Raw genomic sequence first — 20,250 nt, 5'->3', positions numbered from 1 at the left:
CCACTGAGGGAATGTCTAACATGGTCCACTCCACTATTGGAGTAAAGCACGGATGCCCCCTATCCCAGACTCTTTTTGGGATGTATGTGGATGAGTTTTTAGACTATGTAGAGTGTCAGGGGGACGAGGCTCATCTAGCAAGGACATGGATTCCGTTGTTACTATATGATGATATTGTGCTGATTTCTGACTCTCCACAGGTGATGCAACATCATTTGGATGCTCTGCATACATTTGCTCGTGACAGTGGATTGTCTGTCAATCTGGGGAAAACCAAGGTTATGGTGTTCAACACCACACCACAGTGGGTCAGGAGGTCGGCACCCACATTTACGTATGGCCAGGAGACTGTGGAGTACACAGATGCATATACTAATCTTGGGGTACTCTTCGGTGGACCGGTGTTTTCACTAAGAAGAGCATCAGAGACTAGACTGACGAGAGCATATGCAGCTTTGGGAGGACTGGAGAGGATTCGGGTATGGGGACCCTCAGTAGACCACCATGGGAGATCTGGCAACACAGATGGATGGAGATGTATGGAGAGGCCTCTGGCCTCTATGATCACTCCGATGATTCGGGCTAAGGCCTTAGTACCACATGAGATTATCCGAGCCAAGCCACTCCCCCCTCGTGGTGGAGGCGTTGACGAGATCAATATCCTTTATGCACGGTCTATGGGATCTCCCCAGGGACAGATACGCTTGGCTTTCCTTGAAGTCATCTCGACAACTAGCTCTACAAGGCGATACAGCATGTTGGTATGAACAGATGACAGCATGGTTTCAGTCGCATGGTCTCAACATGGATAGATTACCTCCACTTCAATACTCCTTGGATGCACCCTCCCCGTCTCTCACATGGACATAGATCACCAGACTCATACGTCAGGATCTGATTCAGCTAAATACCGAGAGCACATGGATACAGCCGACACAGGAGTTGGGCACGAAGATGACCTTCTACAGAGAACATCTTCTCCAACTCACGGAGGACGGCTTTGTGACTAGGCCTGCATATATGGATACACACTTATCTCATGGGATAAGATGCACTATTGGACAATACGCACATCCTCACATCAGCTCCAGATCGAGCTTGGCCGATTTCGAGGGGTGCCGGCATACTATGAGATACACGGCCGCTTCCACTGCCTGTTCAGAGAAGGGTTCGGACCTTTTTCTAGAGTCATGAGATACAAGGATCAGAGGTGTCTCGGATTGTTCCTGCTAGAGCTGCGCAGACTTACGGAGAGCTTGCTGAGGACATCAGGGGAAAGACACTCTCAGAGACGAATCACAGATTTCTTGATACCAGCTAGAGGAGAGCCAATGGAGCAGTCATTACAGCAGATCTCAGAGCATACTCATACTAGGGTATGCTGCTTGACCGAGCCACCTTGGCAGATCCAGACGCCTACGACCTCGGGAGGTCTCCCACTACCGACGAAGGTTGCAACAGAAGATAGAAATCACTCTAGCTCGACATGCAAGACGCCCAACCAAAGTACTGACCATGGAGGAGGTCGATGAGATCCGACAGCGACCGATGAGAGACTTCATCTTAACCCACAAACCCCCTCCCCCCCCCCCCCCCCCCCCCCCCACCCCCCCTCCCCAATTTCCTTTCTCCTTAGTGTTTTAGTGTTAGTTCTTTGTAATTTTGTAATTTCCATACTCATACATGGTATCAAATTCACCAATTGTAACATTTTGGTCTCATAGGTCATTTTGGCCTTTTGAAGACATTAATATAACATTCCATTTCATCTCTCTCTCTCTCTCTCTCTCTCTCTCTCTCTCTCTCTCTCTCTCTCTCTCTCTCTCTCTCTCTTTCGTCGATGCCATAGCACCATTGATCATCTTGTCACTCTTCGTGTTCTCATGGAGGAAAGTCGGTTGAAAGGCAAGCGATTGTATTGTTGTTTTGTGGACTTTAAGAAAGCCTTTGATATAATTTCACGTAACAATTTGTGGAGAAGGATGGAAGAACTCCAAGTGCCAAGTGAGTTTATGCTTGCGGTTTCTCGAATCTATGAGAAGGTGATTTGTCAATTGCGCATGGGAAGAGAAATTTCAAAAATTTTTGTAAGCACTATTGGGGTTAACCAAGGATGTCCATTGTCACCAACTCTCTTTGGTCTATGCATCGATCAATTGGAACAAATGGTACTTGACTTTATGCAAGAAGAAGGCATTGAAGAGGTCACTATTTGCAATGCGGTAATCATGCTTTTGTTGTATGCGGATGATGTAGTGCTTCTAGCACACACTTTAGAAGATGCACAAAAGCTTATGGTTGTCCTTGAGAACTTTTGCTTGCATAGTGGGCTGATTGTAAATGAATCCAAAACACAGGTTATGCTTGTGAAAACCAACCATAAGGAGAAGCCATGCATTGTGTACAACAACGAGACACTTGAAGTTGTTGAGAGCTTTAAGTACCTTGGCCTTGAGGTTCCATCCAATCACAAGTGGCATGAATGTGCTATGCGTCGTTTGGAAGCGGGAGAGAGAGCATATTATGCATTTGAGAACATGTGTAATGCGGGAAACATCAAGTGTTGGGTTCTCAAGAAGTATCTTTTTGATGCATTGGTGACACCGGTTCTTCTTTATGGAGTTGAAGTGTGGGGCGGGAGCATCTCAAAGTCTACTTGGAAAGAGTTTGAGAATGTCCAAAAGCGTTTTCTTACAAACTTTCTCCAAGTTAAGACACAAACACCATATATGCTCCTACTTCTTGAGTCGGGATCTCTTCCAATTGAGGTTATGGGCATGGAAAGGGTTGTGGAGTACATGATAAAGATGCGTCAAAACCCCTCACATCGACTTCCTACAATTGCATGGGAAGCAAGCAAAAAAGTTCAAAAGACGCATAAAAGCAAGATCTTGAGCACGGGATGGATGCAAGACATAAAGAAGTGGTTTGGCAGATGGGATGCATTACACTTGCTACATGATGCTTCAATTGACTCTCAAGTGAATGAAGCTTTTCTACAACGCCAATGTATTACGGCTTGGGAGAAATCCGGTGGGTCACACTTCATACATTACACCACCTATATTGCCCCCAACTACAAAACCATGTTCTTCGCTGAGAGAGGAAACCGTACTCACACTTACATGCTTGAGCCTATTCCCTTGTCCGCGATACGCACTATCGCAGCAATTCGGCTTAGCTCCCATTTCCTTCGATGCGAGATAGGGCGTTGGGGCAATGGAGAAGAGTCAAATCGATTGTGCACATTATGCTCACTGCAAGTTCGAGAGTCTGAGTACCACACACTACTAGAGTGCTCAGCTTTTGATCACATCCGAACTTGCTTCTCTCACATTTTCAGCCATAACTTAGACCTACACACTTTCCTCTCCCAGCCAAAGTGTGGGCTCTCCATTGCGACTCTCATCACTACAATTTTGGAGCATCGAGAGTCACTCATCAGCCATACACATACTACATCACATGTAACTTTGGTCCCATAGGTCATATTTGACCTCCGAGGACGATAATAAAATCTCTCTCTCTCTCTCTCTCTCTCTCTCTCTCTCTCTCTCTCTCTCTCTCTCTCACACACACACACACACACACAAGCGCGCACGCGCGCGCACAGAGCTTGGATTTAGATTTGAAGAGTTCCACACACACTTCACCTTAATGTCTCAAACCACTAAATTAAAATGACTTCTTTCCGAATTCTAGTACATACCTTCTTAGAAAACTTTTTTTCTTTTGTGCAATATTGACAGGTCCAAAGTAGAGCACAGAGAGCTTGTTCATAGGCCTTGAAAAAGAATTACTCCACAACTTCATATCTAGAAAATTTTCTTTCAACTAAACCACTTACAATTTGCTGTTGCTTCTATAAAATAAATTTAAAAGTTCCTTATTTCTTTTAATCAGAAAGCTATTGTGAATCCAGCATTCATCAAGATAAAGAAAGAAATAATGATAAGATTACTGTTTAAGCATGGCTTTTCTTGCTGACAACACAGGAAACATACAATCTCTATGTAAACAGTTTCATGTTAGGCCCTGAACATTGCAAATAGCTTGTTATGAAACACGTAATAGACATGCAAATCTTATGTTCTTCATCGCCTCTTAATCTTGTGCTCTCTGCATGATCATTTTCTATGGAGAAAACCAAAATTCAACTAGACTTACTTTTCCTGATACTCAGCCAGAAGTTGTGCTAGTTCATCAGCACTAACTTTTCCATCTCCATTCGTGTCAGCTTCAATGAAAAGGTTTTCAATCTACAAATTAAGAAACCATGGGTTGATAGCAGTCATGATGCATAAGCTTTCTATGAGGGGGATAGAAGCACATGCAAGAAGCAGAATGCACACCGTACCTCACGTGTTGAAACTTTGTTTCCAAATGCTTTGATCAGTTCGCGGAATTCTTGCAGAGATAGCTCGCCACTCTCATCTGCATCCTGTCATTAGCGATAAACAGGTACATACCAGTCTGGTAGTGTGCATATATATATAGCTGTAGACATGCCTTCTCTTGCAAGCATGCATGATGCAATGTGGAAAAACACCCAAGTAGCCGGGTTAGAATGCATGTTCATTTCTTGAGTGGATGTAATGGGGTTTCGCAATGCTATCTGAATGCTCAAAAATATCACAACCCCATGAACATTTGTTCTTGTCCGGAAAAATATTTCTTGCTACAAAATAAAATTAAAAAAACTTCACCATGATTGAAAGCAGGCGTCGAGCAAAACTCCTCTCCGTTTCCAATCGATCCTAAAAGAAAGTTGCACGTGTTAATCAGCAGCCAACTACCCTTGTCACAAACTTAAACTCTACCCTTTCAATCAAAAATGATAAAGAAGTACCTCAATGGTGTAGCCCAGAGAAATGGTTCCAACTATTTTTGCCTTTGTACTTGGATCATATAGCTCAAGTAATTTGTCTTTGTAATCTGGTCCCTGTGCAGCATCACTTTTTGTAAAGGGTAGCGACATTATTGGTAATTAGGAAATTCTACCCTAGTTATTCACATGATTGGTGACCCCCCATAAATACTTACTCTTCACACAATGAGGAAAGCCAAACACAGGTCAGATATTTTATTTTTATGATCCTTTCCTTAAAACACTACTTTTTCTAAATCAAAAGAGACAATAATAGGGTAGCTATATATGCTTTTAATGTGATCAAGCAGTTATGAATGTTTCATGGTGTGGTGACGTTGAGCTTCCACTAAGAGTCCAGCGTGTGTCCAGACAAAGCCATCACCGTTCCAAATAGCTGCAATGTCTTATGCTTCTCTTTCATCTCTTAGATCATGAGTCCCTATGCAACCCACCTCCCATCAATGGGCACCCTGGCTTTCACTTACTACAGTTTGCCATGTGGCTAGTTGTATCCAGGCTTTGCAGTTACATTCTAGCCTGCTTTGTAATCAGTGATGTACTTGCCCCCAAAATCAGCACCATTTGGGCTTTTTGAGGGACTTTTCAAGTAGTAGAAATCAGCCTCTTTCTTTGCCGAGAGAGAGAGAGAGAGAGAGAGAGAGAGAGAGAGAGAGAGAGAGAGAGAGAGACCTCCTTGCAATTCATTCCCATCAACTTCACCTTAAAGTTTATTTTTTAGCAAAATTTCTTGTAATTTGCTGCATTTCTATTTCCTTCCTGTCTTGACAGTACATGAAAAAGCATTTTCAATGAAAGCCTCAAGAATTGGTTTTGGTGACCATATTTATTGACAAGACTGGAGCAAAACAGCAAAAATGCAAGCAAAAAAAAACTCTGTATACTGTTTGCCCATTTTACCTAAATGTAAGCGCACTGGATCACACAAACTAAGTTCTTACATAAACACTTTCAGCAAAAAGCAAAAGCTCCTTATAACTTACCGAGTTCAGGGCATCTGAAAGATCAAGCTCACAATAGCCAACAAGATTGTTTTTTGACAGCCTGTTTGTCTGCAGTATTTTAGAGATAATAACTTTAGTTCAGCAGGAAACAGAAGCAAGCTTAAGGACTTCGGCCACTAATACTTAAAAAAGAACAGAAAACGCATATGCCCTGGATCATCACCTCAAACACTGATATACGAGCAATACGCGCCCCATTCTCCTCCAATGCGATCTTTTTTTCCTGAAAATCCAGCCAAAATTTAGGTAGTTCAAGCAACTTCATTAAGGGCAGTCTTTACTACCCTCGAAATGAAATGCCGCAAGCCAAGGTTGCAGAATTTTGAAATATTATAGTTGGATTTCTTTATCCCATGTGAATGGGCTCACTAGCATATAGACAGAGACATTTAAAGCCAATGAAAAAGAATGGGACTTTTTAAGCAAATGCGCTTTTTCTTTCAAATTTTGCTAAATAGGTCCTTGGCAGTCTCCAAAAGTGAACATCCCCAGATAACCACAATCTCTCAACATCTGTAGAAACCTGACAGTATAGGATTTTACGTATCAAAGGTCAATGTTTCGAGGGCCAAAAAAAAAGAACGTATTTCCTTCCGGCATATGATTCTCTTGTATGGCCCTAGGGATGTGTCGTGTAAGATAATTGAGTTATTGATATATGGCATGCCATACACACATGATATGCCCCTATGATTTGTCGAATTCGCAGCAAGATGTGCACTCATGACAAATGTAGTGCACACTCTCTTTAGAAACAAAGATGAGACACCCTTCAGTCCTCACACACAAGGACATGAGAGGAAGCCATAAGTGATCGATCTCTTGCTCTATAATCCTCCACATACACCTAGCAATCCCCAATCTGAAGTCGCTCTTCATAACAATTGAGAGACAGACAAAGAAGGTGGGCAATTAGGGGGGGGGGGGGGGGGGGGGGGGGGGGGGGGGGGGGGGGGGGGGGGGGGGGGGAGAGAGAGAGAGGGGTACATTTGACATTTGCAAAAGGCCAAAATGAGCTATGAGACCAAAATTTACGACCATCGTATGAATGACACAAAGTCTAGAGCAAAAGTAAACTAAAACCTAAAAGAGTTGCAACATATGCATCCAGTGCAACCTTTGATCACCAGCCATTGAGGCACTTCAAAGAAGGGGAGAAGCACAGAGTTGTACCTTGTTGAAGCAATATAAAGAAATACCGAAAGGGGCGCCAAGTTTTGGGGTTACTACCGTCTAGGAATGGAACTCCGCCACTTTGTGTCTCGTGTGGATTCTCGCTCTCTCTCTCTTTCAGTTCAGTTGTATTGAAGTGCTAGAAGTTAGTTCCAATCTGTTCTTTCAGTTCGCACCTGGTGCCGTCTCGTTACAGTGGTATCAGAGCTTCAGTCATGTAGCATACCAGTCTCCCAAGAACAAACAGAGCAAGATGGCATTTCTAGATTCCACGAATTACCTACACTTCCTCCTCGACGAGCTCCACGACTCTCTCTTGAGACATCCTCATCAGAATCTCCCAGTTCTGCAGAGCTTCCAGCATTTCCTAAATTACATGTTGCCACCTCTATTGCCGCTGGCAATTTCTCTTCCACCGGCACCAAAAAGCACCAGGGCTTCTAATCGACAACCTACTCGGTCATCAATTCTGATTGGGGGAGTTTTCAGGAACACAATGCAATTGCCATTGCCACCACCTCCCCTACCTCCACCCACATACAATGGTTGGAGCCCTCATGGTTTCCCCTACTATTATCCACATCCTAGATTTGCACCAAATCAACCAAAGGACTTCAAGGATGGTGGATCTACAGTAACTTTTCCAGCGTGAAAGATAGGAAGCAAGCCTTACAGTTCCTATAGCAATTTGACAACATCTGTGCCTTGGGAACTACATAGAAGAATCAAAGATCTCTCGAGCCACGAGATTTCTCAAAAATAATGATGCAATGGTGGAGTTCTATAGCTACCAAACCACATGCTCCAAGGACTCCGCAAACTTTCAAGAATATTTTTTCCTTGAGCCACATGGCATCCCTATTTGAAGTACAACTTATAGCAGAATGGGGGAACCTTGAAATGCTTGTCACGGAAACCACAAAAGACTATAACCGAAGGTTCCTCGATGTTTACCTTCTTGCATGTTTCATCAAGCTGATCAGCTTGCAAGACCAGTGTGAGCCCTATATTGTTGGACTTCAATCACCTTCATAAGAGTATTGTTCATCTAAACAAGTTTCTACAAAGCAAGAACTTATGGCAAGACCTCGTTTGACACAACGCTGGCGAGACACCCTGCTACAAGAAGTCCGACGCTTTAAATGTTTCCAAATGGGACACACTTACAATAATTGTCCTACTAAAGGGGATAAGCCTCAAGAACAGCCTCCTGCTAAGAGAACTAAAACTAAGGTGGGACTTGTTCTCGACGTTTATGGCACCTCTCTTAAAGGTTCTAACGAATTATGAACAGCTTATGGAAAGATTAATGGCTTCAAGGCACTTATCTTCTTAAACCCAGGAGCCATCGAGAATTTCATTCATCCAGAATTCCTGAAACAGATGGATTTTAAGAATCATCAATTCATTGGAGAACTTGAACCCGAGCTAGCCACGAGGCAAACTCAAAAGGTTGTACCACTCTTTGGTGCTCTTTCGGTCACCATCCAAGGATACCATGGCAAGGCCGATTGTCACATTATGAAGATAGGCAATTGTGATGCACGACAAGAATGATGCCACTATCTAGTTCAGGAACCGTACAATCACTTTGCAACAGAACGACAAGCTAGTCGTCCTTAAAGTTCGATTGACAAAGATGAACCCCGAATGATTTTAAGTTTAATTTGTATTTAGATCCTTTTTAAACTTTGTTTGACAATATTGTCTGTAAAATTGTTTGAAATAGAATAGATTTTTTTTTAACTTGTATTGGTGCCGATTTGAGATTGTTTGATTCTCGTTTCAATGCTGGTTTCAATGATTTATGATCTAGTCTTGAATCCGCCTTTCCCGAGAGGAGTATTGAAGAGATACAGGTGTTTGATACTATCTGAATATCTTTGGCTCGGGCTTTTTCTGAGAGTAGTATTCATGTTAGTTGTAGAACCTCTAAACAATGCAGACCGCTGGTATGGGGAGTGTTTAGTTGTAAGCTAAAAACGTCTAAATGAGGCAAACAGTGGTCTGGGGAGCGGTCAGTTGTACTCTTGGAACCTCCAAGCAACGCAGACTACAGTATGGGGAGCATTTGGTTGTAGTAGTCCTATCTATCTCATGACCCGGACCTTTTTAGGTTATTAGTGGGAGGAGTGATAAAGTACTCGTTGAATATCTTCATGCCTAAGACCGTTTGTTTAGGAGGAGTGCTCATTGGCGTTGTTTGTTTTCATGTCCTGTAACATGAATCTGTAAGCATGTATGTTACATTGTGATATGTCAACCATTGAGAATCTTTGAAATTGTGTGAGATTGCCTAGGTATATGACTTTGGTGCATCGAAACACCCCTTAAAAGGTCAAAGCGGTCTGGGTGTGATGGCTAATTTTGCTATGCCAGAATATCAAGGGCACTAATATGGAAGGAGGAAACTAAATGACCCTCGGATATTTTTTTATCTAACTTGAGTTGTTTTGCAAATATAATCAAGGACGATGACTTTTCTTGAAAGGGGAGGGGATATCGCAAACTGCTAATGTGTTGTCAACCACTAAAGACCAAGGGGGTTAGGACTCCCTGACAAAGTCACCGTGAAACCCACTTCACTAAGCCTGAAACACGAAACGACTGAAACGATCGAAACATCATAGAAACTTGGGTATCAAAAATCATGTTTTCTCTTTTAATGTTTATGGATTATAAGGTTGGAAAATGGAGCATCGCATGTGCCTTTTGTCTACTACAAGCAACAATAAGTTTAACCTATTGAGCATCTATCCCGACAAGACCTTGTTGATTCTCTCTCTTTTCTGCATATCTCACACTTTTCTGCATCTCAGACACATTCACTATACATAGAGGGTGAATTACTTTCTCTCATCACTTGTAGACTATGATTGAAATAGATTCTTCTTCTTCTTCTTCTTCTTCTCTCAAGGATACTTTCCATATAATCGACTCCCATCAAGTCAAAGAGGGTGTGGTCTTGATAAAAAGCTTGATGAACATTGTCTTTTGACAACAACAAAAAGCTTCAACAATAATGACGATAGTCTCCATATGCATCTTCGATCCATACAGAGAAGAAACCGCCAGTCATAGCAGAGAAAGGTAAAGCTAAAGCAAACATTGAAGCAGATCAACCTCACAAGTCGACTTTGCCTTCAATGAATCTCCATAAAACTTCCTACACAGCCTCTACATCAAAAGCCAAACCTTCATCAAGAACAGCCTGGCGTTTTCTTCAACTACAGGTCAGCCCCAACGTTTTGCAAGTTGCAGATCAGCCTGGCATTTGCAAAACCCCTAGTGTTTTTTGCAGCAAGACAATAGATCAGTCTAGCGTTTTTGGAACAGCAAGTCAGCCTAGCGTTTTGCAGATTCCCCACGACAGGAGCATCATTGTATCAGCGTTTTTGCATTTTCAGCAGTTAGCATCCGTAGTATTCTGTACCGCAACCCCCAAAGATGCATTTTGAGGTATTTGTGGGTTTAGCTAATTGGAACAAAGTATGGTATGACATGGCATGTATCAACCTTGGAGAAAATTCATATCATGCATGGGATCCAGGTGGGCAGTGGCATTTTGGCAAGAAAAAGGATGCTTTTCTCTTTGACAGGGGTGGCTTGCTTGAGCATGTAGTTGGTTCTATGCCGATGGATAAGTTTCCCTATGATCCTCGAGGAAGTGTGCGGTCACTTTTATAGGTTTTTGTCACAGTTTGATGCGAGTGTTGAGCATAAATGCTCAACTTGGGGTTGGGCAATGATGATAAATCACTTTTGGTCTGTACAAAGTAGTGCATATATGCAGGGTCATATGTACAAAAAGATGTAAATACATGCATTTGGGAGCTTTGCAAAGTGCTTTCAAGTTTTAAAAAGATTCAACGTGTACACATTGTGAATAATCAGGTTCGCGTGCCAGCAGTCGGGTTCATGTACATGCCTGGATAGGGTATCAGGGCCTTGGATATGATTCTAGGTGGCTTCTTTTGGCTCTAGAGAATGTGTTTGAGCTTTCTAGAATGTAAATAATGCAAGCAACAAGTGTGGGCACTCTCATCCCACTCGAGAAGTTTGGGACATGCAGTATCTGTCTATTTACGGTGCTTGATCTGCGGTGATGCGTGCACCGCCCTAGAAGTGGTCAAAAATGGAATGTGGGGATGTGGCAAAGGGCTTTGGGTATCAAGGATCAAGCGTACAAAATTTAGTGAACTTTGGAGTCCGTTTTGGGTTTTTCCCGCGAAAAATGCCCGCCGGGGGTCAAAATTGGCCAAAACTGGGCCAAAAAGGGTCAAAAAATGACCAAAAATGGTATGAAAAGGCTTTAAAAAGCCACGTCGCTCACGGTGCCGTGATGGTCCAAGCTGAGGGAGAATTTTTGAAGCCAAGTTTTGGCACTTTCACCTCTTTGTGTGTGGGAAGAAGCAGGGTTCCTACAGGTGGTCTAGTGCAATCCCGTCGCGGTCGCATCCTGTTTTTGAGTGTGGAGGAGTGAATGAGAGCTTGCTCTCTTCGATTTTCCACTTGGGAGAGTCTATGGAAGTTCTGAGGTTTCCATGGATGTGTGTATGCGAGGAATTGAGGGAAGAAGGTGCAGCTTTCTGCAAGATTATGTGACCCTGTATCGGTGTCATTAGGGTTGGCACTATACTCCAAAGAGTCCAACAGAGTGGAGTTGGTGAAGGCTTTGCAATGGTTTGAGTGAGGCCTTTTGTGGCTGGAGTTTTTGAGTTTTTGATGGTTTTTCTTGTATATTTTGGTCAGCATCGAGTGTGATTTCAAGCGTTGATCAACTCGACTCACCTTGTAGTGTCTACGCGCAGCAAGGGCTTGTAGGTCGAGGTGTTTGGAGTTTGAATAGGGATTGTGGGGAGGGTTTTTCATTGAGCTCTTGAGTGGTGGTGTGTGTGGTTTGGAATTTAAGTAAATTACATGTGTGGTGTTGAGTTGTCTGAGTGTGCCCACGGTATCTTTTGCTCCATCAATGGTAAGATGGATGCTAGCGTTATCCATTCTTGGTTGCATCAATTTAATATACCTTCATAAGTTCAAAATAGTCTGAACTCACGAATTATAAGAGGGAATAAAGCACTCATAAAACTATAAAAGCAAGGGACACAAGAAAAAACAAAAGCAAACAAACTAAATCACTTTGTTTGTTACGAAACAAAAATTAGATAAAACAAAACATTATTAACTTTAAAATGTTTTTAAAAAAGACATGCGTAAAATTTAAAAACTTAATCCTAGAAATCAAACTTCGCATAACAACTTCTAAAGGAACACATTCTTGAGTCCTCAGGTAAGCTAAATACGAAATCGAAAAATGAATACTACTACAAACCTACGAAGAGCAAAGATCCGAACTTGACAATATGTGACCTCAACTTCGCTGCTTGTCCAAACAGGAAGAATAAGATTATCACCTTTATCATGCATAGCTTGGACAACAGCTATGGCATCCCTACTCACGTCGTCAGTGCCCAAGAGTAGGTGCAGGTTTGTATAGAGGTCATTCATGCTTTGAACGTACTCTATAAAACCAACGAGCTGAGTTTCTATCACCCTCCGGAGGTGATGGGCATACTTAGCCATGATAAAGGCTAGCATTTGTCAAGCTATAGTAAAAATACTAGAAGCGCTAGAGATCAAAACAATTACATAAGGTGTTATTAAGTCAAACAATAAGTGGGCTTTTTAGCTCCCCACTTCTATTGAATTTACTACTGATTATCTTGAACATTCCAAAGAAAACACTAAAAATAAACTTATTACGATGCAAAAATGAACGAACGTTTTTCATGATTCTTTTGAATGAGTATCCTTTTTCAACTAGTAAAGAAATAAGATGGCAAGATTGAACAACAAAAGCAGATTTACTAGAACAAAGACGAGAAAATTTAAATAGTTGAGAGCAAATGACACCGTACTTAGCTAAAAGAGAAATGTTCGAAGAAATGTGAGGCATATGGATGATATTTAGATTGGCATATTGGGGTCTAAAAAATCTTAAGGTCTAAAAAGGCACAACAATCACTATTTGTGTTACAGTTAAGTTCACAAAACTCCTTAGGATAAATTCCTCCACCTACAAAACTCGAATTTAAGTACATAAAATCTTGAAAAGAAAGAACGTCGGGAACAAAAAGATCATCTACAAAGCGTCTTACATTGCATAACTTGTGCAAAAATATTGGGCAAGTGTTAGCAAGGACAAGACGCTCCATAAAATCAAACTCATAAGTAAAAAGATAGAAATTAGCAAGAAAAACAGCACAATTGGTGCCCATAGGGATACCAATTGTTTGCTTGAAAAGAGAGTCGCCGATGGTTATATCCAAAAGAAAATATAACCAAGATATGATGTCAATGTCATCTACAATCCTGGTGAATCTCTTTCTTCCTTTGTCTACATCTACATTCTTACTTTTTAGCCATAAGAAGCCAAAGTTCAAAGCTGACTTTTCTACTAGCAATGCCTTGTACCTATCCTTCTCAAGCTTGTACGCAAAAATTTTTGAAATAAGAGACTTGACCCTAAATTTAAGGTCCTCCAAATTTAGCTTCGTGTATAGCGTTGTAAAGTCAAAAGTTTGGAGACATAAAGGAGAAGATTTCTCCTTAAGGCTTCTTGAAGAGTTCAAAAACTTTATAACAGGAATCACACCTACTAAATCATTTAAAATCCAACTTGAATCGGTAGGTACGTCTGCTTCCTTTAGCATATTTTTCCACAATTCATTTACGCTAAGTAAAATGGCTTTGAAACAATAACTAAGCCATTTGGAAACCTCGGCCAAAGAGGTGTTACAAGAAGCAGCTATAAATCTAGGCTTATAGGATTCTTGTGGAACTTCCAAACGGTATATAGAAAAGGTAATTTAGGCTGGCACTTCAAACCAAAAGACTTACAAAAGTCTTGATGTTTCAAGATAACCTCTTGCATCAAAAGATCATAATCATTGTAAGTCTGAGAGTTTACTTCACCTAACAAGCATTCTAAATAAGAACTTTTTGCACGTAACAACAAAGTTATTAGAGCACTTATCTACGTAAGAGATTACAAAATCACAATGAAATTTTCTGAGAGCATAACGATCAAAAGAAGATAAGCTATTCTTTCCTGAAGAAACGTTCCTAGAGCAAGATGCTAATTTCAAAGAAGCTTTCTTGAGGACTACAGACTTCCAATGGGTAAAAACACCTTGAACTCCTAAAGCCTCCTCAAACTTTACTACGAAGCATCAATTTAATGCTTATTTTGCGACAACTAAGAAGACAGGGAATAGCAAGGTTTTAACGGCAACCACGTACCTTGCCAGTGATGCCATTAATTGGTATCACGCATGGCAAGAGGCACAGTTGGCCGTGCAACTAGAGACAGCCGACGAAGACACGTCCCTTTCCTTCAATTGGGCCGACTTCCAAGACAAGCTCAAGGGGCGGTTTATGCCTCCTTAGTACCTAGCGCGGTTGAAAGAAGATTGGCGCAATCACAAGCAGAATGGTATGTCAGTCATGTCTTTTTCTAACCGTGTTTTGCAGCTCGGCACCCAATTACGCAAATCTGATGATGAGCGCAAAGAGGCTTTCCTTTTTGGGTTGGACGAATATATCAAGTTTGATGTAGAAGTCTTCAACCCCGCGGATCTCAACAAGGCGGTAGCAATTGCTCTCTCCCAAGAGATGAAGCACAACAAGGGAAAGCCCAAGGAGAACAAGTCATTTCAAAGTACCTCTCAGAACCCTCAAAATGGTAAGAACGGTAAGAGTGGTAAGAATGGTAACTCTTCTAACCAATCTTCCTCTAGTCTCTCAGAAAAAAACTCTCCAAATGAACCTAAGGGTAAAGCAAACACAATTGCTAAACCTAAGCTCACTCCATATGAAAAGACAAAACAAGGAATTTTAGGAGGATACATCACGTCGAAAGAACAAAGCATTTATTCTAAGGAAGGTCGATGTTATCATTGTCACATCAAGGGTCACATAAAAAGAACATGTCCTAAGCTTGACTCTAATGAATCTAAAGAACCCATAGAACCCACATCCTCTGTCAATGCAATAAATGAGAACACGAGTGTGACCCAAGTTTCTCACGATCCTCCCATTGATGAGTCTCTCATTAACCAAGGTTGTTTCTGTACGTACGTACGGTATGGTTCCGTACCGTACGGTACGTCCGTACGTACCGTACGATTCCGTACGTACCCAAAAAAAAAAACCCTCTGAAAAAAAAAACCTCTGGAAAAAAAAAATCGCCGATGGTGCCTATTCCCCGTGGTCGGATTAGGTGGGCGAGGCCTTTAATAAGTCCACCTATCTTATACTGGTTATTATCACAACAGAGAATCAGAGAGTAGAACAGAGTCTCTGCACAGTGTCTGCACAGAGACCAAGGAAGGATTTGCCGCCACCGATAAGGTTCTTTCTCCCTCCCTCCCTTTGTGTTTGGAGTCTGCAAGGAGGCACTCTAGAGTCCTGACCTCGCGAAAGATTGTAAGTTTTGTATTCAGCTTGGAAGTGTGCGTTAATTGTGTTGCAGAGTTATCTAGCGGTTACGGTACTTGTGGGGTGATTTTAAGTGTTTTTTGAGAGTTGTGGCTATGTTTAAGTATTGTGCAGTGTTTTTAAACTAGATAGGTTGTATATAAATTTGAAATTCTTTGTATTTTTAGCTTTTAAAAAATATACTACGAATTTTACGCACCTTATGGCCCAATCCATACGGTACAACGTACAGTACGTACCAAACACGTACCGAATACTACGTACCTTACAACCTTGTCATTAAGTGTTATGGTCATGTAAAGGGTCAGCGTTTTGTTATATTGTTTGACCCAAGCAGTTGCATGATGTGATTAATGACTCTCTTGTCGAAAGAGCCCGCTTGGAGGTTAGCAAAACATCTCCTTTCGAGGTGTTGGGCTTCGCTCCCAGTATGGACTCTCTCATCACGCAAGAGTGCCTTGATGTTTTGTTCACTGTTCAACAAGCGTCCTTTCGCAGAAAATTTGTAGTTTCTCCTCTTTCAGGATGTGATATGCTTTTAGGCATTCGATGGTTTCGTGAGCATAACCTCTCATTGATTGGGCAGTTAATACTTTCACTTTTAATGCCAAGAGTGACTCTCCCATTGTCATTCGTGGGGAGCAAGTTGTTCATTCTTTATCTCTCATTTCTAATGTGCAGGCGAAGATTGAAAAGAATCAAGAGAAGGAGACTCTCTCAGTCTTGTCTTCTCCAAAGCACGACACACATGATTTGCATGATCAAGATGTGATTATTCACAAGCATGGTGATTTGCAAAATAACGATGTGGTTGTTCACAAGGATGATGGTTTAGTTGATGCTTCTTCTAGTGAAGCTAACCTCAATGCAAATTCGATCAATCACGACGAACCAATCTTGGCTCTCGAGTCGAGGTCCCAAGAACCCCCACAGGAAGTATTATGTGTGTACATGATTAGTCAGCACGCATCATTCGAGTGTTTCATTCGTGATGGTTTCCTGTATTTTAGTCACCGTCCTTGTGATCCCTTTTCATAGGCATACCATATGGTACGATGAACACAATTCACTCATGAATGAGCACGGATGTATGCGGATTACTCATGAAGAGATGAAATGTTTGCATTCAAGGAATTCACATTTCATGTCTCTTCCTTGGCATGACACAGTATCAAAAGGAGCACAAGAAGGATTGAGCATCAAGCATCGGCATTTCCATTGTGATTTGACACAGTTGATAGATTTAGATCGGAAAACAAGTTTCGATTCCATTGTTTGCGTGTGTTTGATGAACGGTTTGGCACTCCGTCTATATGTTCATTTCCATTGTTTGCGTGTGTTTGATGAACGGTTTGGCACTCCGTCTATATGTTCATCTACATTGCATGCACAGTCATTAAAGAAGACTATAATTTTTCCAGTCACTTTACATGGAATGGGTATGTTCATGTTTTTGTGTTGAAAGTGGTTTCAAGAATTTTTATCCTCGGAGATTCTTGAAGAAGTTAGACACATGACTATAGACGAAGTTGAAGCATTGAATGAGCCACAGATAACTTCGTGTCGCTTTCGGTGCAGCCCAAAGAAGCAAGCGTTGCAAACCTTTATGAAGTTCAAGTATCAAATGACCCACGCATCAAAGTGGGCCGACGAAGAGTCCTTTCCAGGATTCCAAACGCTGTTGGCAATCTCCCTCGACGCCATACAGTTCGATACCAGTACCTCACTTTAAAAAGGAGGGGATGTGACGTGCACATTAACCCTATATGTACGTGGACAAGCTACTTCATGACTAGGGTTCAATTCAGTTAGCTTAGGAAGTGTTCTGGCACTTTTGTGAGTCTGTTCGCAAACTGTGCATGTCCAGGCACTTAGAGTAGATGCATATCCTCTGGTTGCACACAGCATGATCATCAGATTACAATCAAAACCCATCAGGAGCATTTTTACAGTGCACAAACCTGTTTTCCCTATTTTAGCCATTTTGCACTTATTATTAATAAGTTACTTTGTTGGGAAACTGGGTAGGGCAAATTGGCTAAGGATATATAGAAGAAAACCTAGCGCTAGCACTTTCTAGCAGAAGAGGCAGCAGAGACCACAAGTCTGACAGTGTACCTTCTCAGCAAGACCCCCCGACGGAACACCTAGCATTTTCAGCCATCAAGAACAGACTGGTGTTTTCTTCAACTGCACATCAGCCCTAGCGTTTTGCAAGTTGCAGATCAGCCTGGCGTTTGCAGATCCCCTAGCGTTTTTGCAGCAAGACAGCAGATCAGCCTAGCATTTTTGGAACAGCAAGTCACCCTAGCATTTTGCAGATTCCCCGCAACAGGAGCATCATTGCATCAGTGTTTTTGCATTTTCAGCAATTAGCATCCGTACCGCAGCCCCAAACCTCGCAGATCTCACCTTCCCGCAGCAGATCCTCGCCGCACGGTCAAATCAGCCAGCATTTGCAGATTCAGCCCGCTATTCGCAGATTTCAGCATCTGCGTTTTCAGCGCATCGTCGTCGCGTCGTCATCATCGCCGTCGTCAACGACATAGAGTCAGAATTCAGCAGATACAAGATTTGCAGATTTCAGCCCTTAACGTTTTCAGTTTTCAGCCCGTCTCGTTGTCGCCATCATCGTCATATTCTTCTCTCTCTATCTCTCAGTCTCGGCACCTTCAGTCACAGTGTCTTTCACTTTGTTTGTGATCATTTGCACTCTCTCATTAAAGGAACGGAAGGTTCTCCCTTCCATAAGTAAAAAGAACCCTTGAGCACAGTTCGGAGCACTCATCTTGAGCAAAGTTCAACATTCACTTCCGCTGCACCTTACAAAGCATCGTCCCTAGTCAACTACAACTTGGGAGTTGGTGAGGTCACCTAAGAGTCTTCACCGGTTTTGTTGTCGAGGAAACTTGAGAAAGAAATTACACACAAGAGGGGAAGTGTTACATCCCTAGAACATCAAGATGGACGCATGCAATACATACGACCAGCCACTATGACTAGGGCCCCTTATGTTGGGGCAGTCAAGGTGTCCTATAAATAGACTCGTGTGTGAGCTATCTTGTGTGATCACCACATTTGGACTATAGACTGTTTGGAGTGGCTACCAAAACAACCAAGGTAGGGTATGGGCTGGTGATATGCAATGCCTATCCTTCAGGCATGGCTCCAAGCCCAGTAAATGCTGAAAGCTTCCGGAGGGTTCAGCCAATGACACTCCATTGCTGGGAGATGAGTCTAATGTCTATTCCTTATGTTGTGGCGTATGCTTGTTTGGCTTGTGTGAAATCTAGTATGCAGCATGGACAGAGCAGTAACTTTCCAACCATTTCATCCCGTTATCTCAAGATTCAACACAGCCTACTGTGGCCACTTCCAATCGTAGGCTGTGTACTTGGCAGCTTTTGCAGCTAGTGTTTTAAACTTGGGTCTGATTTTAGTGTTGAGAAAATAGTCTGTTTCCCTATTTTCACTCACAGTTAAGAGCATAAAATTGCAGCTGCAAGAAACCAAGCATATTATGCTCGCACTAAACACATTGAGGTGAGCAATCACTTTTACAGGAAGGAATTCTCTGCACACGGAAGAATGGTGACAAACTTTTGAAGTGCACACTGGTTTAGCTCAATGATAGGATTGCTCATCAAAAAAAAAGTGCTTCCTTTCTGGGAAACATCATGACTCCTCAACTGATATTCTGAGGCAGAAATGTCTCCCCACTATTCCCAATTGAACAACTCCAAATGTCTTCCAAACCAAGGATGGAAGTCACTCTGGTATACCATAGCAGGTATCTTTGTTTGCCATCTCCTTTGCTACATGCTTGCTTGATAACATAACAAGAAGAAAATTAGAGCCAGTTTCATCGAGATACAAAACGAGCAAAAATGGAACAAATTTTAGGACCTGAAGAATAAGGCACATGGTACAGGCACAGATAAAGGGCAAGGCATAAACAATTTCATGTGAAGGTACAAAGAACTGAGGCATTCTCTACCGTCTTGGCGAGCTTTACTAACCATGAGCACACATCCCAACTTGTCATACTTGCTAATGCGAAAGACCTTGTTCCCCATCACCTCCCTGGTTTGATCATTGCTCCAGTTTTTCCCACCTTAATGGCTATTACATATACCTATGCAGGCAACTTTGCCTAGGCATCAATAGCCTTCTTTATTTCGTGATATCATAAGGTTAATTGACTCGAGGATGTAAAATGTCACATTACATGTCAAATGATTAATTAAATTAAGGGCAACTCTACATAGGCAATGTTAAATTACATCTCAAATTAATAAAATTAAGAACAACTCTACATGGGAAACTAGGTTTTCATGTTAAAACACAAAATGAGACAGTCTTTCTTAATTGGGATTTCTTTCTGCTTCATAAATAAACACGTGGAAAAATCATGCCTTTTGATGCATCACAACTTCAAATAAAAACTGAGAGTGATAAAAGCTCATTACCGATCTCCAAACCGGTCTGTCTGTGCTGAGATTCCAACGATCAACATGCACAACAAGTGTTGAAAGAAAGCCATTGGTTAGTTGAGTGAGCATTATAACATCTACAGTAAATGTTGAACAAACTGAAGTACTTTGAGGATGTTGCAGTCCGGAATGTTTGCTGACCCAACGAAAGACACGCAAACCATCGATCCTTGAACTGCATTTCAGCCTGTAA

General features: G+C 41.9%; 1 protein-coding gene across 5 annotated transcripts in view; it reads right to left on the bottom strand.

The window, feature by feature from the left end:
- Positions 1 to 20,250, bottom strand: part of LOC147464445 (phosphatidylserine decarboxylase proenzyme 2-like) — a 176,189-nt gene that overhangs the window by 129,925 nt on the left and 26,014 nt on the right. For all 5 annotated transcript variants that reach the window (XM_086515056.1, XM_086515065.1, XM_086515074.1 and 2 more), the window contains 8 exons: positions 20,165 to 20,244; positions 20,034 to 20,058; positions 6,056 to 6,115; positions 5,872 to 5,940; positions 4,850 to 4,942; positions 4,707 to 4,757; positions 4,358 to 4,441; positions 4,168 to 4,259 (listed from right to left, as the gene is read on the bottom strand). In XM_086515056.1, coding sequence (XP_086371182.1) covers positions 4,168 to 4,259; positions 4,358 to 4,441; positions 4,707 to 4,757; positions 4,850 to 4,942; positions 5,872 to 5,940; positions 6,056 to 6,115; positions 20,034 to 20,058; positions 20,165 to 20,244 — 554 coding nt within the window. The remainder of the gene's footprint in view (positions 1 to 4,167; positions 4,260 to 4,357; positions 4,442 to 4,706; positions 4,758 to 4,849; positions 4,943 to 5,871; positions 5,941 to 6,055; positions 6,116 to 20,033; positions 20,059 to 20,164; positions 20,245 to 20,250) is intronic.

Source organism: Adiantum capillus-veneris, chromosome 1 (genome assembly GCF_014529385.1).
Source record: "Adiantum capillus-veneris isolate H3 chromosome 1, ASM1452938v2, whole genome shotgun sequence".
Lineage (NCBI taxonomy): Eukaryota > Viridiplantae > Streptophyta > Polypodiopsida > Polypodiales > Pteridaceae > Adiantum > Adiantum capillus-veneris.
Note: the sequence above shows the minus strand (reverse complement) of the source record. Positions and strands in the feature narration are given on the sequence as shown.